A 24686-nucleotide genomic window follows, 5' to 3' on the forward strand; every position below is an offset into this window, starting at 1 on the left:
ACCTTAGCACCTTCACTTCTGATTTACGCTTGCCAGAGTTGGAGGATTTGAACTATAGTGAGACGCTGAATAGGCTAGGGCTAGGTTTAAGGTGAGAGATGAAAGATATAAAAAGAACCAAAGGGCCAACATTTTCACATTGAGTATGGTGCATGAGCTGCCAGAGGCAGTTGTGGAGGCTGGTACAATCACAACATTTAAAAGGCACTCGGGGTGGCTTTATAATGATTTGGAAGGCTTTAGTGGAGCATGGGCCAAACACTGACAAATAAAACTAGATCAATTTAGGATATCTAGGTTGACATGGATGAGTTAGACTGAAGGGTCAGTTTCCATGCTGTACAACTCTGATTCTAGTGAAGTTCTGTTTTTCAGTAGATCCAAATGCAAATAACGTCAATGGATAAGCAGCTTCTTGTGGTGACATTGATATTGAATGTCTGCACCCACAGCAATTCTCCATGGTGACTTCATATTCTAATACTGTGGGTGCAAAATTACAAAGAATTTAGACCTAAAAATGCACCTTTGTTGGATGGTCTAGTTTTTTCAGTGATAGAACACTTGAATTAGTTCATTGGCCTTCTGCTTTAATAGGTGGAGGCTTCATATTCAGTGAGTCAACTTGTAGACCAGTTATCACAATAGCCAGAATTTCAAAAGTAGAATTTCACAAAAAAAACTTTATTCATTCACTTCACTTAATGAACAGAATCACTTCGAATTGTGAAAGCAATCAAGTTCTGCAATACTAATCAACACACAACTGAGTCAGGACAGACAATTAATCTCACCTTTTCTCTTGCACCTTATCACCAAAGAAACTTCACACAATCGTACAGTACTTTCATTCGGCTTACTAAGTTTGCATATAAAGCAAATCAGGACACAAGCTTCATACTTAACCAGTTCAGCACCATTGTATCGGTATTGTATGTTCAAAAATATCGCGAACTTTCAATGCCACTAGATTTTTTTTTACACAACAGTAAGCAAGCCATAATGATCCCTAATTAAACTGCATGTTCATGCTGACCTGATGGGGTAAATTTAGGGTTAGGAGTTAGAGATAATCAAGTCACCAAGTTATGTTTCATGTTTGCAATGAGCATATTGTATTGTACAAAATATTGTATTCTATTTTTAAAACAAGCCTCCAAAGCCTAAGAAACTGGGTAATAAACACAAATTGATGTTTAAAAATATGACAGATTATTTTCAGTTCATATTTATAGCCAATTGCACATAGAAAGGGTGATATACACATCTGGATGAAACTTCCATAAACATTTTATTTTCAATATTCATATTCTCAAATTCACTTCGATCACCAAGGAGATGGAGGGTTAGGAGATGTGGCATCCTTGCCACTCCAATTTATATCTGAACGTATTTCCAGCATTTGGTATGGAATGCAAAATGCACAAACAAGCCATAGTTAAACATGAAAACTAAGCCATTTGGAGTCCATTTATAGTACAGCTGGAACTTTGAGGCTCCATTTATACATATAGCATTAATCCAAGGTAATGACAAAGATGCTGGAGTGACATTGTGTGTTGTTGAGATTCAGATCTCCAAGCATGATTTACATTACATCTGTTAATGTTGCAAGGGGAAAATTTACACTGACACTAAACCTGGGGTATAAATGGATTCTGAGTCATGTATATGAGCAGGCAAACTGATACTGCAACCATCAGATCCTGCAAAGAAAAGTTTGCTGAAGTATATAACATTTTGATTGCATGGGCTGTTTTTTTGATCCTCAACACTTTTAATCGGAGTCAAATGCAGAAAATCAGGACCTACAATTTTAATCATATAGAACCTGGGACTAAATATAGGCCAGAAATAAAGGTTTGTAAAATAAGAAGTCAGCTTTAAAGCTGTATTATATTGACTTATACAAATAATTTAAAAACAAAATGCCTTGTTTCACTCCAAAATAGGTTTGCCCACCCACCAAATGGCTAGGGACCATATCATAAACCACCAGTTCCTCCCCCCCCCGCCATTCACTACCCAATATTTCAGATCAAATTCATTAAAATTGGCAGCAGGTATTTAAAAATTGGCAGCAGGTATTTAGAAACTGGCAATCTTCGTTGGCCGATTACATAATTTGAATGCCAATTAGTAATTGTTTTTCTGACACCCAATTCTAAAGCAACCCAATCTGTAACCATCACCGTTGGAATGTTAATTGTGAATGAAACTAGTTTAATTCATAATTGATCAATTCAAATTGTCTGGTGGCAATTCCAGACAGCTAAAGGACTCTGTACAGGCAAGACTCAACACAGAACCAGTGTGCACTGAATTTATAAAGCCTTCTTCAAGCCTGGTCTCCCACAGGAAAAAAACAACTATTCAAAAACACTCAGTAGCAAGCATATATGAAAAACAGGAAAAACTCTTGCTACAAGCAACTGCAAGTACAGAGCTTAAGATGATTTTGAATGTTTTTAATTGGAGTTTTTAATAAAAGTGGAACAAGATATTTTATAAACCAACTCCAATCAAATTAATTTGATTGTAGAAACTTGCTTACCTAGACACCTGTTGGAAAAACAGCTTCACACAGCCACAAAACTACCAGAGGAGTAGGTGTTTACTGCTGTAAATCATCTTATACAGATGCATTTTTAAAATCTGTTTTCATGCATTACTTTAGTCACTGAAATACAAAGCTACTAGCCCTAGTCTTATGGACGATTGACTGTGAAATCTAAGACACAAATCTGGAAGTGGAATGAATCCCTTAAGGTGATGTCCAACCTGCTTTTAAGGTCATATTTGGGAACATTCATGCCTGTTTGGATACCAGTAATACTTGGCTTCAGAGCTCCTCACTTCTGTCGTGCAGTTGAAGAAGTTGGGCCTAAAATATGAAATGCTTCACAAGCATCATGTCTGGGAAAATAACATTTAGATTCTATCATTTAATGTTATTTTGCCCAGAACCATCTTCCCAGATGATAGAAAGCATTGTTCAAACTAGGTAATGACTGACTACTGCATAGGATTCAAATCAGATGTGTTTTAACGGTAATTTTTAAATCTACCCAAAGTACCTCATTGAGTAATTAGTAATTATTAACTGTTCAATATCAAAACTGTTTGATAGTTTGAATACAGTTGGCAACAACTGCACTGAAATCAGATATACCGATCAGTAAAAATATAGCAATAGGTGTTTGTCACAATTTTATAATAATTCGCCTCCAAATACAGTAATAGAACTTAATTCTTTAAAGTCATGCCAGTTGGTTATTTGTGGTTCTAGCAAACAGACATTAGAAAATAAACTGTAACCCATGATTGTTGGACCATGAAAAATGAATGGATGGAATCTCAAGAGCAGGCAGTATACAAAACAAAAATGTGATGTTTACATCCAGGATGTACCAGGAACACACAAATTGAGTATTTAACCCCCAGTTTAAGAAAATACATTAAATGTACATGTACGTTAGGAGTTAGCTACAACAAGCTTTTTGGAGAACAATTGGTTTCAGTGCACAGGAGAATACATGTGGTTATATTGTAAACATATATGATTCAAATTGTGTTAGTCATGTTCCAAGGTGTCAAAAATAAAACAGACAGCACTCTGTCCTCGGATTATCACTCATCATTGTTATTTGGTTTAAAAAAAATAGATTAAGCCTTGGTTTATCACATTAGTTATCTCTTCTGATTAACCCCATCTTGGATCTGCCATGGTTTTGTTTTGAAAGTAAATCCAGTTGTGTATAATTCTGGAAACATTTGCTCTTAATTTCAAGGAATTAAGTTGCTTAAACCCTATTTTCATAACTGCATTGTTTTATGCCTAAGTACCTGACCAGTACATTTTGAAGATCATAAATCCATGACAGGAATGTTAGATCAGCCATGATCTCACTGAATGGTGGAGCAGTCATAAGCTCAAAGAGGAGAAAAAGAAGTCAAATCTTTCAAAGATACTTTTAAAACAGTTTTATCTCATCAGCAGCACAGAGAGTGTTGCATGTACTGTTTAGAATTGATAACTTTTAGAGCAGTACAAGCCAGTGTTGACTAATTTTTCCAGTTCTAAAGCCAGAACATAGTAAAGCTTAGTGTTTCATTACTTCAATGCTTACACAGAACTCTACTTACCAGTATAAGGTTAGTGAACAGTATTAAAGAATCTTTACCAAAACAAAGTAAACAAACACAAGTCACTGAACCCTAAAGGGATTTTTTTTAATGAACATTGCAGCATAGAGAGAACAAAATTTGTTTTCAATATCCCGATTTGATCTTTGAGAGAAAAAAAAAAGAAATTCACTGAATCATGGTTCATGACTCGCAGGAAACAAGAAAATTATTGTTGCTGTACATGATAAAGAATCACTTTTATCTTGAGCTTGTTAGTTGGCAGGCAAATCCTGTCAATCCCCTTTCTCCTTCAGCTTCTGAATGTGACGAGCACGCAATCCTTGGTTCATCTTCATGGTCTGCTTAATGACTAGAGACGTTGGAAGTACAGATGCCATAATCCAACCCTAAAGATGTTTATTAGAATATTGACATGCATTTTAATTAGTGACATTTAATTTTATGACAAGATTTTTCATACTAAGCTACAATCTGGGATTTCAAAGCTGTAGAAAGTCACATGATACTCAGAATATTAATTCTTCCTCTATCCACGAATGCTGCCATTCCTGCTGAGTTTCTCCAACAGTTTTTATTTCTGATTTCCAACATCTGCTGTACAGGCGGCCCCCAATTCATGAACACCTGACTCACAAACACCATGCCATTTTAAAAGACCTGGCATACAAACTTACCCTGTATTTATGAATGGCTACTTCATATTATCCTACATTTTGTTCTGATTTGTGTACAAATGGACTTGTGAAAGGACTCCAGAATAGACATAGTTCGCAACCCAGGGACTGCCTGTACTTTAATTTTAATTCAAAGCTGCCACTTGACTCTATTTTAATGTATATTCAATATCAAGTTCTGGTGCGTTGTGAAAGGAAAATGTTTTCGGCAATAATAGTAAATGACAAAAAATTAAATGATTACATATAGATTGCGGCACATTAGAGAACAGAATTTAAATCCCAAATCTTATTAGAAGTCTGGTCTCAAGGAGAGAAGCTAAATGGACAATTACATTATGTGATATTATAGGCAAGTTGAAGTACTGAGTGTGATTTTATCACATGCTTACACGTTATTGCCATAAATTATTACTCTCATATATCATTGGCAACATGTGAGAAAGTAACTTTGGTCATTTAAAGCAAGTTCCTGATCACAAATAAAATACAGCAATGCGGAAATCAGCAGAGTTGAATGAAAGAGGTGCACAAGACGCAGGTAAGGCAACACCAGGATAATAATTACAGAACATGGATTCTGAAGATCTGCGACAAACGAAAACAGAAATTGCTGGAAAAACTGAGCAGGTCTGGCAGCATCTGTGGAGAGAGAAACAGAGTTAACATTTCGCATCCAGTGATCCAGGTATGGAAATGGTGCTATAGGCAATCCCCGGGGTTCCATTGTGGAGTCTGTTCACAAGTCAATTTGTACACAAGTCAGAACACAATGCAAGACTATACCAAAGAACCATTAAGTTCAGGAAATGTTATGTTGCCTCTTTAAGATTACAAATATGATCCCACATGGGTGTAAGTACAAGTGTTGTAAATGTGGAATCCCATGTATGCTGTTAACAGGCATTTTGTGTAGTGGTAGTGAGTGGGAAGGGAAAGAGGGGAGAAGTGAGTAGATAGGTGTAGATGGAGCCCATATTCAGAAAAAAATAAGAGTAGGCAGACAAAGGACTGTTGATAGTAAACCAGGAAGAAGTTAACTAGGTGATTATGGAGACAGTATTTAGTTGAAAATGGGTTGGCTGTGCTGAAAGCAATCCATTTTATGACAGGACTTGGGGGATGAGAGAGTAGCTAATAGACAAGGAGGTAGTGTTCATGTTCTGAAATTGGTTAAAGTTGATGTTGAGTCCTGAAGGGTGTAAATGTACCTAAGTCAAAGTATTATTCTTCCCGTTTGCACTGTGGCTTGTCGGAGCAGGTGTCCTTCAGAAGTTTTGCACAGGAACACAGTGATGTGTTAATGTGACAGGCAGCTGGAAGCTCAGGGCAATCTTTACAGGCAGAGAGTAGGTGCTCCACAAAGTGGTCACCCAGTCTGTGTTTCATCTTCCCAGTATAGAGGAAATCGTATTGTGAGTACTGGATAGAGTAAACTAGATTAAGTGAAGAGTAGGTAAATCACTGCTACACCCAGAAGTTGTGCCTGGATACATGGATAGTGAGGACAGAGGAGGTAAACTGTCAAGTGTTGCATCTTCTGCAATTGCACGGGAAAGTACTGTAGGGGTGTGGAGAATGCAGGAGGCATGGACCAGGTATGTCTCAGAGGAAACAATCCCTGCAAAATGCTAACAAGGAGGGCAGGGCACAGTATCCAAATGGAGATGGTAGCTTATGATCTTTTAGATGCAGGGCAGAGGGCACATGCAAGAGAGAGTGAGAGGACGGAGGAGGGCAGGCGCAAGAGAGTGCAAGCGAGAGAATGGAGGAAGGCATGCGAGTGTGACTGCGAGCGAGGGGACAGAAAGCAGGAGACAGTGCAGGTGCGAGGGGGCAGAGGAGAGCAGGCAAGAGAGAACAAGGGGAAAGGAGGGCTGGTGAGAGCGTGAGCAAGGAGGTGGAGGAGAATAGGCAAGAAAGAGCACATGCATGAAGGGGCCAAAGGCAACACAGAATGAGGATACAAACAGCATGAGAAAGGGGGCAAAAAAGGCATGAGAAAAGTGATAAGGAGTACACAACGAAGGATGAAGATCTCAGCTATCTGCAAGAATAATAGGGTAGTTATGGTAGGGGATTTTAACTTTCCAAACATCGACTGGGACTGCCATAGTGTTAAGGTTTAGATGGAGAGGAATTTCTTAAGTGTGTACAAGACAATTTTCTGATTCAGTGTGTGGATGTACCTACTAGAGAAGGTGCAAAACTTGACCTACTCTTGGGAAATAAGGCAGGGCAGGTGACTGAGGTGTCAGTGGGGGAGCACTTTGGAGCCAGCGACCATAATTCTATTCGTTTTAAAATAGTGATGGAAAAGAATAGACCAGATTTAAAAGTTGAAATCCTAAATTGGAGAAAGGCCAATTTTGACGGTATTAGGCAAGAACTTTCGAAAGCTGATTGGAGGCAGATGTTCGCAGGTAAAGGGACGGCTGGAAAATGGGAAGCCTTCAGAAATGAGATAACGAGAATCCAGAGAAAGTATATTCTTCTCAGGGTGAAAGGGAAGGCTGGTAACTATAGGGAATGCTGGATGATGAAAGAAATTGAAGGTTTGGTTAAGAAAAAGAAGAAAGCATATATCAGGTATAGACAGGATAGATCAAGTGAATCCTTAGAAGAGTATAATGAAAGGAGGAGTATACTTAAGAGGGAAATCAGAAGGACAAAACGGGGGCATGAGATAGCTTTGGCAAATAGAATTAAGGAGAATCCAAAGGGATTTTACAAATATATTAACGTCAAAAGGGTAACGAGGGAGACAATAGGGCCCCTCAAAGATCAGCAAGGCGGCCTTTGTGTGGAGCCACAGAAAATGGGGGAGACACTAAATGAATATTTTGCATCATTATTTACTGTGGAAAAGGACATGGAAGATATAGACTGTACGGAAATAGATGGTGACATCTTGCAAAATGTCCAGATTACAGAGGAGGAAGTGCTGGATGTCTTGAAATGGTTAAAGGTGGATAAATCCCCAGGACCTGGTCAGATGTACCCGAGAACTCTGTGGGAAGCTGGAGAAGTGATTGCTGGGCCTCTTGATGAGATGTTTTTACCATCGATAGTCACAGTTGAGGTGCCGGAAGACTGGAGGTTGGCAAACGTGGTGCCACTGTTTATGAAGGGCAGTAAAGACAAGCCAAGGAACTATAGACCCCGGTGAGCCTGACCTCGGTGGTGGGCAGGTTGTTGGAGGGAATCCTGAGGGACAGGACGTACATGTATTTGGAAAGGCAAGGACTGAGGAGGGATAGTCAACATGGCTTTGTGCGTGGGAAATCATGTCTCACAAACTTGATTGAGTTTTTTGAAGAAGTAACAAAGAAGATTGATGAGGGCAGAGCAGTAGATATGATCTATATGGACTTCAGTAAGGCGTTCGACAAGGTTCCCCACGGGAGACTGATTAGCAAGCTTAGATCTCATGGAATACAGGGAGAACTAGTCATTTAGATACAGAACTGGCTCAAAGTTGGAAGACAGAGGGTGGTGGTGGAGGGTTGTTTTTCAGACTGGAAGCCTGTGACTAGTGGAGAGCCACAAGGATGGGTGCTGGGTCCTCTACTTTTTCTCATTTACATAAATGATTTTGATACGAGCATAAGAGGTACAGTTAGTAAGTTTGCAGATGACACCAAAATTGGAGGTGTAGTGGACAGCGAAGAGGGTTACCTCAGATTACAACAGGATCTGGACCAGATGGGCCAATGGGCTGAGAAGTGGGAGATGGAGTTTAATTCAGATAAATGCGAGGTGCTGCATTTTGGGAAAGCAAATCTTAGCAGGACTTATACATAGAACATAGAACGTAGAAGAATACAGCGCAGTACAGGCCCTTCGCCCCTCGATGTTGCGCCGATCCAAGCCCATCTAACCTACATTAGCCCACTATCCTCCATATGCCTATCCAATGCCCGCTTAAATGCCCATAATGAGGGATAGTCCACCACTGCTACTGGCAGGGTATTTCATGAACTCACGACTCGCTGAGTAAAGAACCTACCCCTAACATCTGTCCTATACCTACCCCCCCTTAATTTAAACCTATGCCCCCTTGTAATAGCTGACTCCATACGTGGAAAAAGATTCTCACTATCTAAACCCCTAATCATCTTGTACACCTCAATCAAGTCACCCCTAAACCTTCTTTTCTCCAATGAAAACAACCCCAAGTGCCTCAGCCTTTCCTCATACGATCTTTCTACCATACCAGGCAACATCCTGGTAAACCTCCTCTGCACCCGTTCCAGTGCCTCCACATCCTTCCTATAGTATGGCGACCAAAACTGCACACAATACTCCAGATGCGGCCGCACCAGAGTCTTATACAACTGCAACATGACCTCAGTACTCCGGAACTCAATTCCTCTACCAATAAAAGCCAGTACGCCATATGCCTTCTTCACCGCACTATTTACCTGGGTGGCAACTTTCAAAGATCTGTGTACATGGACACCAAGATCCCTCTGCTCATCCACACTACCAAGTATCCGTCCATTAGCCCAGTACCCCAGCTTTTTATTACTCTTACCAAAGTGAATCACCTCACACTTAGCTACATTGAACTCCATTTGCCACCTTTCTGCCCAGTTCTGCAGCTTATCTATATCCCGCTGTAACCTGCCACATCCTTCCTCACTGTCTACAACTCCTCCGACTTGCGGCACGGTGGCACAGTGGTTAGCACTGCTGCCTCACAGCGCCAGAGATCCGGGTTCAATTCCCGCCTCCGGCGACTGACTGTGTGGAGTTTGCACATTCTCCCCGTGTCTGCGTGGGTTTCCTCCGGGTGCTCCGGTTTCCTCCCACAATCCAAAGATGTGCAGGTCAGGTGAATTGGCCATGCTAAATTGCCCGTAGTGTTAGGTAAGGGATAAATGTAGGGGTGTGGGTGGGTTGCGCTTCGGCGGGTCGGTGTGGACTTGTTGGGCCGAAGGGCCTGTTTCCACACTGTAAGTAATCTAATCTAATCTAATCTGTATCATCCGCAAACTTGCTCACCCAACCTTCTAACCCCTCCTCCAGGTCATTTATAAAAATGACAAACAGCAATGGTCCCAAAACAGATCCTTGAGGAACACCGCTAGTGACGGCACTCCAAGATGAACCTTTGCCATCAACTACTACCCTTTGTCTTCTTCCAGCCAGCCATCTCCCAATCCAAACCTCCAACTCACCCTCAATGCCATACCTCCGTATTTTTTGCAGTAGTCTACCATGGGGAACCTTATCAAACGCCTTACTAAAATCCATATACACCACATCTACCGCTTTCCCCTCGTCCACCTCCTTAGTCACCTTCTCAAAGAATTCAATAAGGTTTGTGAGGCACGACCTGCCCTTCACAAAACCATGCTGACTATCCTTGATCACATTATTCCTGTCCAGAGGTTCATAAATCCTATCCCTTACAATTCTCTCTAAGATTTTGCCCATAACAGAAGTGAGACTCACCGGCCTATAGTTACTAGGGTTATCCCTACTCTCCTTCTTGAACAAGGGAACCACATTTGCTAGCCTCCAATCTTCTGGCACTACTCCTGTAGACAACGAGGACATAAAAATCAAGGCCAATGGCTCTGCAATCTCCTCCCTTGCTTCCCAGAGAATCCTCGGATAAATGCCATCAGGCCCAGGGGACTTATCTATTTTCACCCTTTCCAGAATTTCCAACACCTCTTCTCGACATACCTCAAAGCCATCCATTCTACTTAATTGTGACTCAGTACTCACATTGACAACAATGTCCTGTTCCTGATTGAATACTGACGAAAAGTATTCATTCAATGTCTCCCCAATCTCTTCAGCCTCCACACGCAACTTCCCACTACTATCCTTGACTGGACCTATTCCTACCCTAATCATTCTTTTATTCCTGACATACCTATAGAAAGCCTTAGGGTTTTCCCTAATCCTACCAACTAAGGACCTTTCATGTCCCCTCCTTGCTGCTCTTAGCTCTCTCTTCAGGTCCTTCCTGGCTACCTTATAACTCTCAATCGCCCCAATACAGGCATGGGAACCCAGACTGTAGCTTTAGGGTGCAGGACCTGGAGTGTAGGGAGGTTAGGAACATGGCATCAATTTCAAAGGAGGGTGCCTGTAAACAGGAAAGTGGCTTGAAGTGTGTATACTTCAATGCAAGAAGTATACGAAATAAGGTAGGTGAACTTGCAGCGTGGGTTGGTACCTGGGACTTCGATGTTGTGGCTATTACGGAGACATGGGTAGAACAGGGACAGGATTGGCTGTTGCAGGTTCCAGGGTTTAAATTTTTTAGTAGGGTCAGAGGTGGGGGTAAAAGAGGGGGAGGTGTGGCATTGCTTGTCAAAGATAGTATTACAGCTGTGGAAAGGACAATGGATGAAGACTCGCCATCTGAGGTAGTTTGGGTTGAGGTTAGGAATAGGAAAGGCAGATCTACCAAACCCAGACCCACCATTACAACAGTCAGAAACTGTCTCCTCAATCTCCACAACAACCGAAGCACGGGATAAATTATTTACAGTAGTTACTGGACAGTCTATCCTTTTCCTCCCTCTTAAATATATGCCTTTAATCTTGCCAGCATCCTTCCTTTAACAGGACACTCCTTCTCACATGAGACTGTGAAGCTACCCAACAATCACTTGGTTCACACAAGAGCCGACCACTCCTGCAAGTTTTGCAGGAGGCTGCTGGTACTGATGTGACCATATCCAAAAGATGAGTCAGCACTTAAAACAGAAAAGTTAAGCGATGCACCAAAACCAAGTGACAAATTAAACAACTGTTAAGAACTTGCATACTTACCATAATGGCATGTGGTAAATAGCCATTTGTTTGCATCTGAAGACCAACTGTTTTTAAAGCAGCCTTCACATAGGTTTCAGGACTCGGTGCTGTTAGAGTTGGCCTTCGGATCTTACTCATCTTTGTAGACACAAAGAATGGCAGCACACTCTAACAAAAACAAGTGCAAAGAGAAAAATACATTAGTAACATTATTGCTGGGAAATAGATTACTGTTGTTAGTGAAAACAACGTCCTCACTTCTCTAAATTATTGCTATTTCATAATCATGACTTAATTTTAAATAGCACAGAAAATCCAAACCTAAAATGGTAACAACACTGGCATATTCCACAACAGTAGTAAGTTATTTGAAATACTCATACAAGCAGCAGACCAAGGATATTTCAAACTTATTATTTGAGACCATGCACATAAGAATTTATTTATAATCAGACATTGTCTCAAATCAAATAGATATTGCAATTTGAGGCATGATAGGCAGGAGATTGGCACAAGGTAATAAAATCAGTGCAAGTACAAAGGGCCAAATAACCCACCTTCTCACTGTAGTAATTGAGGACACATCTGTTTCAAATGTATTCAGTTCAAGGTTTGCACAGTACTACCTACCCAAGTTACCAGAAAAGACTGAATGGAAATACAAAGGAACCTAAATTATCTGAAGGACACGGGTGGACAGTATTTCATTCGGTTAATCAACTTCCGGATAATCGAATGCTGGATAACAGTTCAGATGAGCATCAGGACCTTGCGATCTTGCCCGATAATCCGATATTCGAATGCCGGAGACCAGAGAAGGAAAATTTAAATATCAACCACTAGATGGCACAAAGGGGCCACAACAAGAACATATGTTGAAAACATTATTCGCTCCTCAATATTTTGTTAAGTGTAGTGATTATATCAAGGTCAACTCCATAGATTGAGCTCCCTGAGTGGATCAGATTAACAGCTCCAATCAGGGAGCTTTGGCTGACAGATAAGAATGGAGTGTTTTCCTAGTGTTTGAAAGTATAAAGATTTAGCACACGAGCTGACGAGGGAAATAAAATAAGCACAACAGCTGAACCTCCTTCGGCTGCTGTGGGAGCAGGGGGATGGCGGTGAAGGGAAAAAAACAACAATCAAGAGATTCAGAAGATCTCCTCAGTCGAGAGACTGGTTTTGAGCTGGCTGGCCATAGCCCACGTACTGTGCTCATGTGAATAAAGAGTGACTTGGTAATAGCATTTACAAAAAAAGGAAAAAAGAACAGGAGTGTGGAGTGTCAGACATTCTGTTCACTCAGAGCAGACTCAAGGACTCTCAGCACCAGGGCCCGGGGGTTCGATTCCAACCTCACGTGACTGTCTGTGTGGAGTTTGCACATTCTCCCCGTGTCTGTGTGGGTTTCCTCCGGGTACTCCGGTTTCCTCCCACAATCCAAAGATGTGCAGGTTGTGTAAATTGGCTGTGCTAAATTGCCCATAGTGTCCAGGGATGTGTGGGTTAGGTGCATTCGTCAGGGGTAAATATAAGGTAGGGTCTGGGTAGGTTACTATTCGGAGGATCGGTGTGGACCTGTTGGGCTAAATGGCTTGTTTCAACACTGTAGGGATTCTATGACTCTCCATTTGTAAATAAAGAGTGACTTGGTGACAGGATACTGGCCTCTGTAGAATTCTCAGAAAGGCTAATTTATAAACGTTTTATCCAACTGAACCTCATTTACTGTACTTTTTTCCTACAAAACAATACTTACTTCAGCAAATATTACTCTTTTAGCCCAGTGGCCAACATCATTCACTGAATGTAGGTATTTGTGTAATTCTCTCCTGTTCTATCAGTTTGTAATTTAGTTGTAGCTGAGGAAGGACTTATGGGTCTGAAGCTATGAGGATATTTTGATTTACATTGCATATCAGCATTGTGGGTTTATAAATAAGAGCAGTTTCTCTTATTTGTGGGACATGGGCATCACTGGCTAGTGAACTGTTATCTTCAACTGCTGCAGTCCACGTGCTGTAGGTTGACCTACAATGCCATTAGAGAAAACCAGGGTTTCACCTCAGCATTATATTTCCAAGTTAGGATGGTGAGTGACATGGAGGGGAACCTCCAGGAGGTGGTGTTCCCACGTATTTGCTGCCCTTGAATAGAATAGAAATATCTTTATTGCCACGTGCACTCAAATGAGTGTCGTGAAAAGTTTGCAATGTTGCTGCTTATAACACCAGCTTAGGTGCAGGATACCTAGGTTCAGATACTAAAGTATTTGTTACAGAATTGAAAGAATAATAAATAAAAGTCCAGTATAAGAATAAAGTTTTTAAAAAGTACTCAAATTATAGGCCTTTTCACCAAGTCTGTGCCAGCACCTAGCCTTCAGGTCATTTGGACCAAGTCTCCAAACCATGCCGGGCTTCAAAACTCAATGCTTCATTTCTAGTCCACAAGAGCTTGTGGTGGCCTGTAGTCCAGCTCCCACCTCCCCCTCACAATGATTTCTAGTCCACAAGAGCTTGTGGTGGCCTGTAGTCCAGCCCTCACCTCCCCCTCACAATGATTTTTAGTCCACAAGGGCCTCACCTCCCCAGGATTCACCTCCCGCCTCTGATCTGTGTCCTTCTAAGTGGAAGTGGTTGTGGGCTTGGAAGGTACTGCCTAAGGATCTTTTGTGAATTTCTGCAGTGCATCTTGTAGATAATACACACTGCCACACTAGCATTGGTGGTGAAGACAGTGAATGCTTGTGGGTGTGGTGCCAATCAAACGGGATACTTTGTCTTAGATGGTGTCAAGTGATAAGTATTGTTGGAGCTGCACTCATCCAGACAAGTGGGGTATCTTCCATCACACTTCTGACTTGTGCCTTGTAGATGGTGGACAGGTTTTGGGAGTCACAAGGCGAGTTCTCGCTGCAGCATTCCTAGCTTCTGACCTGCTCTTGTAGGCCCTGTGTTTATGTAGTGAGTCGAGTTTCTGGTCAATGGTAAACCCTAGAATGGGGATTCAGTGATGGTAACACCATTGAACATCAAGGGGCAGTGGTGAGATCGTCACTCGTTGGTGATGATCATTGCCTGGCAATTGTGTGAAACCAACGTTACCTGTACTTTCACAAATCTTTACTCAGAGAGTAGTAAGGGTATGGAATGCTTTGCCTGCATCGGTAGTAGATTCGCCAAGTTTAAGTGCATTTAAGTCGTCATTGGACAGGCAAATGGACGTACATGGAATAGTGTAGGTGGGATGGGCTTCAGATTAGTATGACAGGGCGGCGCAACATCGAGGGCCAAGGGGCCTGTACTGCGCTGTAATGTTCTATGTTCTAAATGTCATCTACTGTATCCATTGCACCCGATGTGGCCTCCTCTACATCGGGGAGACAGGACGCTAACTTGCAGACCGTTTCAGAGAACATCTCTGGGACACCCACACCAACCAACCCCACCGCCCCGTGGCTGAACACTTCAACTCCCCTCCCTCTCTGTCAAGGACATGCAGGTCCCGGGCCTCCTCCATCGCCAAACCTTAATCATCAGATGCCTGGAGGAAGAATGTCTTATCTTCTGCCTTGGGACACTGCAACCACACGGGATTAATGTGGATTTCACCAGTTTCCTCATTTCCTCATTCCCCACCTTATCCCAGTCCCAAGCCTCCAACTCGGCACCTGTCCATCATTTTTCCCATCTATTGGCTCCACCCTCCATTCCAACCTATCAACTTCTCCCCCACCTTCATCTACCTATCGCATTCCCAGCTATCCTCCCCCACCAGCCCACAAGCCTCATTCCTGATGAAGGGTTTATGCCCGAAACATCAATTCTCCTCCTCCTCAGATGCTGCCTGACCTGCTGTGCTTTTCTAGCACTACACTCTCTATTCTGATCTCCAGCATCTGCAGTCCTCATTTTCTCCCAGTTACTTGACACTTGTCAACCCAAGCCTGGATATTATCCAGATCTTGCTGCATCTGTGAGAAGTCGTGAATGGTACCAAACATGATGCAATCATTGGCAAACATCCCCACTTCTGACCTTATGATGGCAGGATGATCAATGACAAAGCAGCTGAAGATGGTTGGCCCAAGGACACTACCCTGAGGGACTCCTGCAGAGATATACTGAAGCTGAGATGACAGACTAAATTATAAAGAAAACTAGCACAAAAATTAATGAAGATTCAATAAACACTTGACAAATCAGAAATGGAGCATGGATTTTACTGCATAACTCCATAGCATCAGGCACCCAAGACTGAAATTAAAACCAGATCCCTAGAACTACGATGCAGATCTAACCACCATGCCACCCCATGCTGATGCTACAGTGTTAACTTTAAATCTGAAATAGGTAAACTTTATTCAGCATAGACATTAAGGGGTACGGACCAAAGGCAGATTAACTGAGTTAGGCCACAGTTCAGCCATGATCGCACTGAAGAGCGAAACAGGCTTGATAGATTTAAAGGCTTCTGCCTGTTGCTATGTCCATATGAATAAAGAGGTGAATTTAGCTAAGACCACCAAGCAGCATCCGTAGAAAAAATCAAACAAAAATGGAGTTAATGCTTCAAAATAGTGAGACTTCAACAGAATGTAACTCAAAACCATTCACTGGACTTTCCAAAACATCAAATCTTCACTGTCTCTTCAGAAATGCCCAGCCTCTACAGTAATTCCTGTCCTTCGTTATTGCTTCAGATCACCAGCATCCACAGCTCTCCACCGTTACTGAGTTTACTGAGCCAAGTCTGATTTGTATGAAGGTGAACTCCAAGAATTGAGGATGCTGGAAACCTGAAACAAACAGAAAATCGCTGGAAAAACACAGCAAGTACAGCAGCATCAACGAAGCGAGATAACACCTCAAGCCCAGAAAGCCTATCCTCAGCCCTTCTGAAGTCATGGTCCCAAAATGTCACTTTGCCTCTGCACAGATGTGGACAGACCCACCAAGCACCTCCAGCAAGTCCTACCCTTGTTATTGCTTCAGACCTCCGTAATCCACAGCCACTGGCCCCATGATTGAATTTAGCCAAGTTTGAGTTCATCTTTATAATCTCTGCCCACACAGAGTACTAAAATGTTGCCCTCGCCCAGACAGAAAAAGCCCAAGTTCCCCCAATTTTGCTGAAGGGATTGGCAAAGCAGATGTTGAGAGAATGTTTCTTCATGTCAGACAATCTAGAACAAGAGGTCACAGTTTTAGGATAACGAGGTAGCAGATTTAAAACAGAGGTGAGAAGAAATTGTTTCTCTCAAAGGATCGTGAATCCATGTGATTCACTACCTCAGAGTGCAGTGGATGCTGGAATATTTAAAAAAATTTAAGATGATAGACAGATTTTTAAATTAGAAATGGGTTAAAGGATTACAGAGAGGGGACAAAATTGAGTTGACATCGAGATGAATGTAATAGAAGGGTTTTTATAAACTTCATTTCATATGCTGTCTTTAAGATATCTTATACAGGTATGTTTATACCTTAGCAACAACTAATTATTCAAACATACTGAAAAGATGTATGAAAGTACATGTTTTCATCATTTTCAATTATGTATTGCATTTAAAAGTTTTGCCACAAAAGTAGATGGAAATTGAAAATAATTTCATAATTTAAATCATGGAAGAGCTAAAATATTCAGGCAAATTTACTTAACCTGGAGTACATAAATACAGTAATGCTTAAAGAAAATATCACATTTGTAATTTTTTTTGCAAGTTTTGTTTCAAAGATCAGCACTCTTTTTCTCACCAACACCATCTTTTGCTTTCACCCTTCAGCTTGCGTCACACTAGCTGCTATATGAATATAATTTACTGTAGTTGCTATGACAGTAGTTCCTATAGTAACTGTACAGTAACAAGGATACTTCTCCAAGCTCTACTTACCTGGACAACGATTCCCTTGCTCTTGTACTCAATATGTATCGCTTGCGAAAAGAAATCCACAAAAGACTATTAAAAATAAACAGAAATTAAGTCAGGAGAGTGAGAGAGAGTTCAGTAGTATGCTGTTCTGGGTTTATTTCGATTAATTTCGATTCTCAGAGGTTGTAATCATAGAGCAGAACCTCGCCAGTCAGGAGCACAAATTTGTGATTTGAGGCACAGAGCTAGCAGATCGTGCATGATTTCCAGTCCTGAATTGAAATGATTTGCAGCCCAAACCCTGTACCTGAACTACCAGCATGTGATCACAGTGGGAACAGCCTTGTGCCAGGAGGTAAAATTCATGAAATCTACTGTTAACTAAAATAATAGTCAAGTTATGATTTTATGAAGTCAATTATCTTGCTACTCACACTCAATACAAATTAAAACATGTGTGTATTTTTTACAATGAGATTTTAAACAGCCTTCATTTGAGCCAGGGCTCAGCAAATGTACAGAGCCTGGGTGACGAACATGTTCCATTCCCAAGTTTGTAACTCAATTTGTAGGCTTGTGGAATATACTACAGTACAACCAGACATTCATATGTCAAATGCTTAAAATTAAAGCAATAAGGGATATGGTTTGTCAGTTTCTAAGTAGGGGACTCTTAGTAGTTTTTTTTTGAGTGGCAGAGGTAGTAGAAACCGTAGGGGTAGTGTCTTAGAGGGCTTGCTTTACATACAACAGGATATTGTAGTAAGTAGTTATGAAACAAAGTTCAATAAATTAGTTAATTTATGGTCCAGCATTAAAAAACCCCACAAACCTCTTTAGTCTGGGTTGAAGTCTTGAAAAATGCTGCACTAACGCTGCAGTACAGTATTGAGGGGCTGCTGCATGGTTGGTGGTGCCACATTTCAAACGAGAGAAACATAGATCCTATTTGACTTCCCAGGTGGGTGTTAAAGATCCCAGGTTAGAGTTTGGCGGTGGAGGAGACGCAGAACTTGCATGTCCTTGGCAGAGTGGGAAGGGGAGTTAAAAGTGTACGACCACGGGACGGTGGGGTTGTTTAGTGAGTGTGTCCCAGAGATGTTCTCTGAAACATTCAGCAAGTTGGCATCCTGTCTTCCTAGTGTTGAGGAGACCACACAGAGAGCAACAGATACAGTAGATGACGTGTGAAAGTACAGGTAAATTTTTGACGGATGTGGAAGGATGCTCTAGGACCTTGGATGGAGGGGAGGGGGGGGGGGAAGTGTGGGCACAGGTTTTGCACTTTTTGCAGTGGTAAGGGAAGATGCTGGGAGTGGAGGGTGGGTTGGTGGGGGCATGACCTCAAGGGAGTCACGGAGGGAATGGTTTCTGTGGAAGACGGATTGGGGTTGAGGGGGAAATACATCCTGATGGAGTCTGTTTGCAGGTGGCAGAAATGGCGGAGGATGATGCATTGCATCTGGAGGTTGGTGGGGTGGAAGGTGAGGACCAGGGGAGTTCTGTCCTTGTTGCGATTGCAGGGGTGGGGTTCAAGGACAGAGGTGTGGAAAGTGGAGGAGCTGCGCTGGAGGGCATCATTGACCACGTGGGAGGGAAAATGCAATCCTTGAAGGACGCCATCTGGGATGTTCAATGGTGGAATTGATTCTCCTGGGAACACATATGGCTGAGGCAGAGGAATTGTGAGTAAGGTGTTTTTACAGGTGGTGGCAGAGGGGGAGGAGGTGTAGCCCAGGTAGCTGTGGGAGTTGGTGGGTTTGAAGTAGATGCCAGTGTTGGGTCTACCGCCGAAAATGGTGATGGAGGGGTCCAGGAAGTGGAGGGAGGTGTCCGAGATGGTCCAGGTGAACTTCAAGTCAGGGTGGACTGTGTTGGTGAAGTTGATGAACTGTTCAAGCTCCTCACGGGAGCACGAGGTGGCATCAATACAGTCATCAAATATAACGGAGGAAAAGGTGGGGAATGGTGCTGGTGTAGCTGCAGATCATGGACTGTACCCGATGAAGAGGCAAGCATAGCTGGAGACCATGGCTACCCCTTTTGTCTGGAGGAGGTGAGAGGATTCGAAGGAGAAATTGTTGAGGGTGAGGACCAGTTCAGTCAATCGTACAAATGTGTCAGTGGAAGGGTACGATTTGGGTCGGCAGGAGAGCAAGAAACACAGAGCTTGGAGGCCTTCATCATGGTGGATGGATGTGTACAGGGACTGGATGTCCATGGTGAAGATGACGCACTGGGAGCCAGGGAAATGGGAGGATAGGAAGGGCGTGGGCGGTGTCCCAAACATCTGTGGGCAGATCCTGGACAAAGGGAAACAGGACTGTGTCAAGGTATGCAGAGATAAGTTTGGTGGGGCAGCAGCAGGCTGAAGCGATGGGTCCATCAGGGCAGTCAGCTTTGTGAATTTTGGGCAGGAGGTAGAACCAAGCGACGCAGGGTCTCTGGACCATGAGATGGGAGGCTGCAGGTGGGAGATCCCCTAAGGTGATGCGATTGTGGATGGTCAGAGAGAAGATAGTGGGGTGAAAGGTGAGGACCATAGGGGTTCTGTCCTTGTTGCAATTGGAGGGGTTGAGTTCAAGGGCAGAGGTGCGGGAAGTGGAGGATACAATGCATCATCCTCAGTCATTCTGCCACCTACAAATAGACCCCACCATCAGGAAAATATTTCCCTCTCCACTAACTCCCCGTCCCAGTCTGCCAAGGACATGCAAGTCCTTGGCCTCCTCCACCGCCAAACTCTAGCCACCCGATGCCTGGAGGAAGAATGCCCCATCTTCCGCTTTGGGACCCTCCAACCACATGGGATCAATGGGGATTTCTTAATTTCCTCTCCCCACCTAATCCCAGATTCAATCTTCCAACTCGGCACCATCCTCTTGAACTGTCCTACCTGTCCATCCTCCAGGTAAAAACAATGACTGCAATTGCTGGAAACCAGATTCTGGAGTAGAGTGGTGCTGGAAAAGCACAGCAGTTCAGGTAGCATCCAAGGAGCAGTAAAATCGACATTTCGGGCAAAAGCCCTTCGTCAGGAGAGTCCATCCTCCTTCCTACTTATCCGCTCCGACCTATCAACATCACCTCCCACCTCCATCTACCTGTCATATTCCTAGCTACCTTTCCCACCCCCAGCGCTAACCCCTCCCTTCATCTCTCACCCCCCCTTGAGTCACCCCCTCATTCCCGATGAACAGCTTATGCTCGAAATGGCGATTCTCCTGCTCCTTGGAAGCTGCCTGACCAGCTGTGCTTTTCCAGCACGACACATTTCGGCTCTGACCTCCAGCATCTGCAGTCCTCACTTTCTCCTAGTTAATAGAATTGGACAATTCAATAGTTTCATCAAATCTTCACGTCTGGGGCAAGTCCAGGAATTGTGGAGATGGATTTCCAATGCATTACCTCAGTGGGTTATGACACTTCAAATGTACCACGGTCATGGCACTTCATGGTTATTAATCATGGGATGTAGGTGTTGCTAGCTAGGCTAGCATTCATTGCCCGTCCTGAAAAGTGGCAGTGAGCTGCCTTCTGCAAACACTGCCGTCCATTTGATGTAGAAAGACCCGTAATGTCATAAGGGAGGCAGTTCCAAAATCTTGACCCAACAACAGTGAAGAAATGGCAAATCAGGATGAGGAGTGGCTTTAGGGAATATTGCAGGTGATGATGTTCCCATATATCTGCTGCCCTTGTCCTTTGAGATGGAAGTGGTCATGGATCTGGAAGGTCCTTTGCCTTCTATTCTCCAGGACAAACAAAGAGGTCAATTTTCAAATGATTGCCACAATTTATATAACAGGCCTCAGTGATAATGCCTTGGCTACAGTAGAGACTAATCAAGCAATTATCCTGATGAGTGCTGAATGAAAACTTCCGCAATGTCTCTCTTTTCAGCAAAATTTAAGAACAACATCATCAAACCTGCAAATGTAAGTCAAAAGTTGCTGGCAAGCTACCAATTTTTTTTCCCTCATTCTAATAGCAAAATCAGAACTTTTATTTGAACTGAATTAGCCGTATCCAAATGTTGCAGTACATGTTCAATTGACTTCTCAGTCACCTCACTTCCCAACAATACACAATGATGAGGCAGTTGACTGATAACAATTCTATTCTGCAGGGACCTAAGAGATATGCACATGCAGGTATGTGCTAAGGATGACACATTTAGCTACTTTCCACGAAGCAGACTTCCCTGCCAGGAATGTTTTGTTTGGCGTATCACAATACTTTTATATTGTTTAAATTCACAGTTGAATAAATATTACTGGGATCGCCATTATTTCACAACATAGAGTTTGACACACCACACAGTTATAACTCAAGCAAGCTGTCAAAAATATCAAGTTAAACCTGATTTTTAGGCTTTGAACTAAGACTTAAAAGTGGAGGCCAAATTTCCACTGTACACAGAATAAATTTTGCCAGTCTCCCACAGGCATTTGTTTCTGTAAACACCACAGAAACAAAGTGCACAAGTAAAATAATGAAAATATTGATTACCTATTTCTGCTACCAGGCATCAGCATTGTACAAATACTAGGTGGCTCCAACTACCTTTTCTTAATGTGTTCTAAGCTTCAATCCCTACTTCTACAAAGCTTATTAATGCTGCTTAATGTAATTAAAACTTAATATTAAAGACTTAATAACTTAACATTAAAGTCTTAAAACTTATTGACTGCAAAGTGCTGCAGCATCTGAAGAGAGAAAACAATTAATATTGAGGCCAGTATGATTCCTCTTCAAACATTTAACAAGTACAGCTGCTACAATTTAAAAATGATATCCAATTCATACAGTTAATATGTTGGGCAAAGATCAGATTCTAACTGTGGGAAAGATAAAGAAACAAAACATAAATGCGATGAGAATTTACAAGTTAACCAGCCCTTTTCATCATGCGTACCAACTCAAATACAGAAAAAAAATGGAGAGGATGGGCAACATCTCACCTTGGTGGCAGAGTAGAGAGTCAGTAAAGGAACAGGACACAGTGCAGTGGCTGATGCCACATTGAGGATGATGCCTTTTGACCTGTTAAAAATATGCATTATTCAGTTAACATTTGGAATAAACGAGGATGAACTGTAGACCGAACACTCAAGATTACATTATAAACAAAAAACTTAACCATGAAGTTGCTATAGTGGGAGCTTTGAAATAAATCATTTAAATGATTTATTACATGTGTGCACAATGGAAAGATTTTGCAAATATATAGTTATACAGCCACCTTCATGTTGATGGCAAAGTTGTGAGCAACAGGATGGTAGCTATGATATGCTCAGTGCACTGAAACCATGAGGTACGACTCTCTTCAAGTCATTTCACACTATTGGAAGCTCCGATGAGTGAGCCAAAACCGCAGGAATATAACCTGACTTCAGTGCTCAAAGCTAATGAAGAAAAGTGGACACAGCACTGCTATTTAGTAGGTGGCGGATTTTTGGATATTTATCCAACTGTTAATTACAGAATTGACCATAATCTCAAAGAGAAAAGGTTCACAGAAAATTTCTTACATGAAACAAATGTAAATTTATATTCAAGAAAACAGATTTCTGTTCAAGGGAATCTATTGATAAATGATCAGAAAACAATTTCAGAATAAATATTTGGCAATACAATGCTCAACCTGCACACTTATTTATAGTCTGAAGCTCTGGACAATGGTAAAAATGTGTAATTATGTAACCATGTTTGAGATTTTGAAATGAAATGATGGGCAAAATATTCTTGTTCGAGAAGTATTTAGGTTTGAAAATATTTGCTCAATGTTCGTTTGATTGATTGGACTTCTTAGTCTGAACTAAGAGCTATTTTCTGGATTACAACAGAAAACGTCTTTCTAAAAGGACCAGAGTGTCATGGAGAGCCACGTTGACTCCCCATTACAGATCAAATGGGGAGTCTGTAATGGGGAGACTCCCCATTACAGACTACATGGAGAATCCAATATACTCCAATATACAAAAAAACAGCAAAATTGCAGCACTACTTTCACCTCAACTGCTCAGTCCTCTCTCAAGGCCAAATAAAGTACTTGTAACAGTTTAAATACATTCTTTTAGTTGGACTGGACATGTGGCCTTCCTGATCACGGGTGATACTCGTGCATTTCTTATCAGTGTATATGCACAATAAACTACATACCATTTTCGTCAGTCAGTGCACCTGATAGTAAACATGTTAATACATCCACAGCTTTCTTCCTTTCATATGGAGCACGTGGGTTTATACTAGTGTCTCAAATGACAATTCAGAATCCATAATGGAATGCTTATGATCTTTGCTTTTAAATCAGTTCTAGTTAAGATTAGCAGAATTCTTTTTAAAGACAGGATCAAAGAGATCATTGCCTATTTAAAATGCTGAATAGTGATAAACATCACTTAATCGTCTGTTAATCACCTTAGCCTCATGATCACCAGATACAATGATGCAGCTGCAAGGAAATGATGCTATTTCTCACGTGTTTATAAAATTTGCTTTCCACAAACACTTCATTAAGGACACAAATATTCATGGAGACAAATAAAAGGCCTCGCTCCAGGCAAAACACTTGGAGAATCTCAAATCTATCATGTATCAATCTTTGTAAAAGATTGAATTGAGGGCTCCAAACATTATCAATATAAGATGACTGCTTCACCGACCAAAGATCTAAGTGTCTAGTGTGGAAACATGTGCAGATTAGACCTCATCTACTGTACTGAGCTATGGAGTGGACTCTGCTTGATGACTGGAACCCATGCACTGGTTAATATACTGTCCAAAAACAATAGTTAAAAAGTTTCAATTTCACTGTTATTGGGTCATTTCTAGACTTGCTAGGTCTGCTGGATTAACTATTGTCAGTAACATATTTCAGACAGTTGACACCCTGGATATGTTATTACTTTCCCCCCTTTAATCCCAAAACCAGATAAATGGCCATTTTAATTAAAATGCAAATACGACAAATAATTCTTCCAAGCCAGTTTCAGAGTAAGCAACAATACCATTTATAAGAAATATAGACATGGAAGTAAGGGATTCATAGCTTAGAAACTCGATGATTAGATAGTATGAATTAGACTTCTCATTTAGTAACTGTTCTCGCCTTGTTAGGATTTGTCTAAATAATGAGAATTATTAAACCTTTTATCCCTCAAATTTCATAGTTTTTAAATTGAGCTACCATGTAATGCAGC

The 24686-nt window shown here is 41.7% G+C and overlaps 1 protein-coding gene across 1 annotated transcript in view; it reads right to left on the reverse strand.

Moving 5' to 3' along the window:
* Positions 1–663: 663 nt before the first annotated feature.
* The window catches only part of hsd17b12a (hydroxysteroid (17-beta) dehydrogenase 12a), a 172855-nt gene continuing 148832 nt past the window's right edge, over positions 664–24686 (reverse strand). The window contains exons 8-11 of the mRNA XM_043705480.2: positions 22446–22527; positions 17503–17568; positions 11622–11771; positions 664–4535 (exon numbers count right to left, since the gene is read on the reverse strand). Coding sequence (XP_043561415.2) covers positions 4422–4535; positions 11622–11771; positions 17503–17568; positions 22446–22527 — 412 coding nt within the window. The 3' untranslated portion in view covers positions 664–4421. The remainder of the gene's footprint in view (positions 4536–11621; positions 11772–17502; positions 17569–22445; positions 22528–24686) is intronic.

The sequence above is a fragment of the Chiloscyllium plagiosum genome, unplaced genomic scaffold, assembly GCF_037043375.1.
Source record: "Chiloscyllium plagiosum isolate Xiang-an unplaced genomic scaffold, Cpla_swu_hap1 HiC_scaffold_18, whole genome shotgun sequence".
Lineage (NCBI taxonomy): Eukaryota > Metazoa > Chordata > Chondrichthyes > Orectolobiformes > Hemiscylliidae > Chiloscyllium > Chiloscyllium plagiosum.